The following is a 3,502-nucleotide window of genomic DNA, read 5'->3' on the forward strand; positions in this document are numbered from 1 at the left end:
CTGAAGGAGAGTTCGTCCCGTGGCAGATATGTAAGTTAACAAGTTATTTGTGTAGGCTTAGGCAAACAACAACAAGGAAACATTCGATGGATAGAAGCCACGTCCCTGAAATAGGTGGATATAAAAGACCCACCAGATAAACTCCTTAGAAGAAAATCTTCCTTCCTTGGCAACGAAATATCAACCTGATCCACTGTCACTATGTCTTGCGCCAATTCCTGTCTCCAAGGATGCTGCAGTGTCCCCACTGGCCCGGCCACCACCATCTGTTCCTCTGACATCTGCTGTCCATGTGGGGTCTGCCTGCCCAGCACCTGCCCACACAAGATCAGCCTCCTTCAGCCCACCTGCTGCGATACCTGCCCCCCACCCTGCTGCATGCCTGACGCCTACGTACCATCAAGTTGGCTGCTCAACAAGTGCCACCCTACCCCAAACTTGAATGGGATCTCTGTCATCACCTGTGTCCAGTCTTGTGAGTGTGAACCTTGCTGCTAGCCAAAAATGTTTCAAAGGGCTTGCCCAGCTGGGCACCGTGGTGCACACCTGTAATCTCAAAGACAGGGGAGGCTGAGGCAGGAGTTTCACAAGTTGGAATCCAACCTCAGCCATTTAGTGAGGCCCTCAGCAAGTCATTGAGACCCTGTCTCTAAATAAAAAATAAAAAAGGACTGAGGATGTAGCTCAGTGGTGAAGCATCCCTGGGTTCAATCCCCAGTATAGAAAGAAAGGAAGAGAAAGAAAGAGAGAAAGAAAGAAAGAAAGAAAGAAAGAAAGAAAGAAAGAAAGAAAGAAAGAGAAAGAAAGAAAGAAAGAAAGAGAAAGAAAGAAAGAAAAGAAAGAAAAGAAAGAAAGGAAAAGGAAAATTCAATAGTCGTAAGAACTGTTTATGACTCTGTGCCTTTGGTTCTGAAGAAGTATTGTATCCCAATTTTGAACAATGATTTCCAAAAAATGGAAAAATATGCTATCATGATTCTCCTTACTTTAAAACTAAATAAACTTCACTACTTGCCAAAGCATGCACTGTCTTAATGTTCAATGCTATAATTACCCAACGACTCTTGACACATGCATCATGAAGCTATAAATATACCCAGCAGAATTACACTTTCTGATGACATCAACATAATCTCATAGCCAAAAGGAAGTTACACAGGGATATGTTGATACCTGAGGAAAACCACGTGGATAATAGGATATGTTCACTCTAAGAAGTGTTTTAAATTCCAAGGTCATCGCCTACTTTTAATTTTTATTTTTCTCCTGCCTATCTAAATAAACTCACAGGTATCCCTAAAGGGGCATAGAAGTTCATCAACACAAACATCAACATACTCGCATTCTAATCTGTAATTTAATCCAGTTCAATACATACTTACCAAATGCCTACTGTGATCCAGGAATGGGCTCAGGTACTTGAAAGAGAGAAGCAAGATCAAGATACAATTCCCACATTCAAGGATCTTGCATCGGAGTAAGAAAGACAAATGTAAGTGAAATTGTGGTTCAGAGCAGAATGAAACAAGGTCTGAGTGAATGGATGGGCCGCACATTTTGTGAGAGCAGAGGAAAGAACGAAGTCATCTGGAAGGATTGCTTAGTTTTTCATGAAAGCGATACGTGAGCCGAAGCTTGATGAGTGGGAAGGAGTTGAGAAGCAGGATCAGGGAAGGACATGTTAAGCCAAAGAAACAGGCTGAGGGAGGTTGCAGAGGTAGGTACAAAATACCTCCGAGACTCACCTTCATTTCTGTATGATGTAACTTAGCATAAACCATTTTTAAGTAAAAAACCTAAACCAATTTAATTAATGGGAACGGATTCTTCTTACAAATAATGTCCGACACTTACTTACCAATGACATTTAGTATTTTCCACTGATCGTTTTCAGTCCTCTTTCTTCTCTTTTGAAAACAGATCATATTGGTTTTGATAAGATTCTCTCAGAAACAACTCATCAAAGAATCTCTACTTTGTGATTATTCGATAATTTTTGGCCATCTAAAAAATCATGTCATTTAGATTCCACTAACTGAATAGATTTATGCTGATCACAAGGAGGGGCAGGGGGATGTTGGAGTCAAAGAATATCACACACTGGAGATAATCCAGTTCAACTTCCTCACCTGCCAACCTCCAGGAAGGCAAATCAAGGCAATTGAGCTAAAGAATGTTGTATAAGGAATTCCTTAAAGGAATTTACAATCTAGTTGAGATCCAAGAAATAAAGAGGCTGAATAGGAAGTAAGTCCAGGACAAAATGATTTCTTGGAATACCATAGTTCTCAACTGTATTGGGTCAGACCCCCTTCTAAACCCACTGTTATTCTGTGACTTGTGTGACTTCTCCTTTCCTTTCCTGTGTGTACCTCACTAACGTGAAAATCAGCATGTTTTTCATTTAATGGTACATTTCGCAAAGGACAGTAACTGACTGAATCTTTCCTTCCAACCATTTTATACTCTGACTCACTTCAAGACTGGTATAACTTTGAAAACAGAGACACTATTAAAAAAAAAAAACCATAACACAGTCTTTGGAAACTCAGTATAGATGTATTCAAAATATGAAAGTGAATTTAGCCCTATGTCATTCTGTCCTCATGCTTTCTCACTAGAACCTGGATTATATCATCAGTAAATAAGGCAACTATGTTTGAGATGCATATAGTCAGATGAAACATTCACTCTTAAGTAGCCATAGTCTTACTGACTTTATTGAGTTTAAAATGGTCCAATTAACCATTTGAGTTGCTTCTTCCAGAATGAGTAATTAGAAAGCACATCACATTATGCATACTGTTTGAATCTAAGGCAGAAAAAAAACAAGAAGACTGTAACCTCTAAAACTGTAGCCAAATTGTTAGGTGGACTGATTACCCACTGCACATGGAAGGTTGAGCATGCCAGAATCCTGTGAAGATAAAATGTGACGATCTTGTGACAAAAATGACAAGTCAATGAGTCGAAAACATGATGAATTTAATAAGGGCAAGAGCCCTTAATAGACAAGAAAATACCAAAGCGATTACAGAATCTAAGTGGAAAAGAATGTCACAAACAAAAATAAGGATATGAAGCCTTCGGATTGGCCCCACACCCTCTGGGGAGGTATATAAGAGCCTCAAAGTGAGAGGAGACATTTGAACCTCAGAAAACTCATCTTCCTAAGAGACCCAAAGCACACCTGACTCCCTACACCATGGCTTGCTGTATCGCCCGCTGCTGCAGCGTCCCCACCGGCCCTGCCACCACCATCTGCTCCTCTGACAAGTCCTGCCGCTGTGGAGTCTGCCTGCCCAGCACCTGCCCACACACCGTCTGGCAACTGGAGCCAACCTGCTGTGACAACTGCCCCCCACCCTGCCACATCCCTCAGCCCTGTGTGCCCACCTGCTTCCTGCTCAACTCCTGCTACCCCACCGCAGACCTGGAGACCATCAACCTCACCACCTACACTCAGCCCTGCTGTGACCCCTGCGTCCCAAGCTGCTGCTAA

The 3,502-nt window shown here is 41.9% G+C and overlaps 1 protein-coding gene across 1 annotated transcript; it reads left to right on the forward strand.

The window, feature by feature from the left end:
• Window positions 1-3,205: 3,205 nt before the first annotated feature.
• Window positions 3,206-3,502, forward strand: LOC124981178 (keratin-associated protein 3-2). The gene has a single exon (XM_047547367.1). It carries the CDS (start codon window positions 3,206-3,208, stop codon window positions 3,500-3,502), a length of 297 nt encoding a protein of 98 aa, XP_047403323.1.

Source organism: Sciurus carolinensis, chromosome 3 (assembly GCF_902686445.1).
Source record: "Sciurus carolinensis chromosome 3, mSciCar1.2, whole genome shotgun sequence".
Lineage (NCBI taxonomy): Eukaryota > Metazoa > Chordata > Mammalia > Rodentia > Sciuridae > Sciurus > Sciurus carolinensis.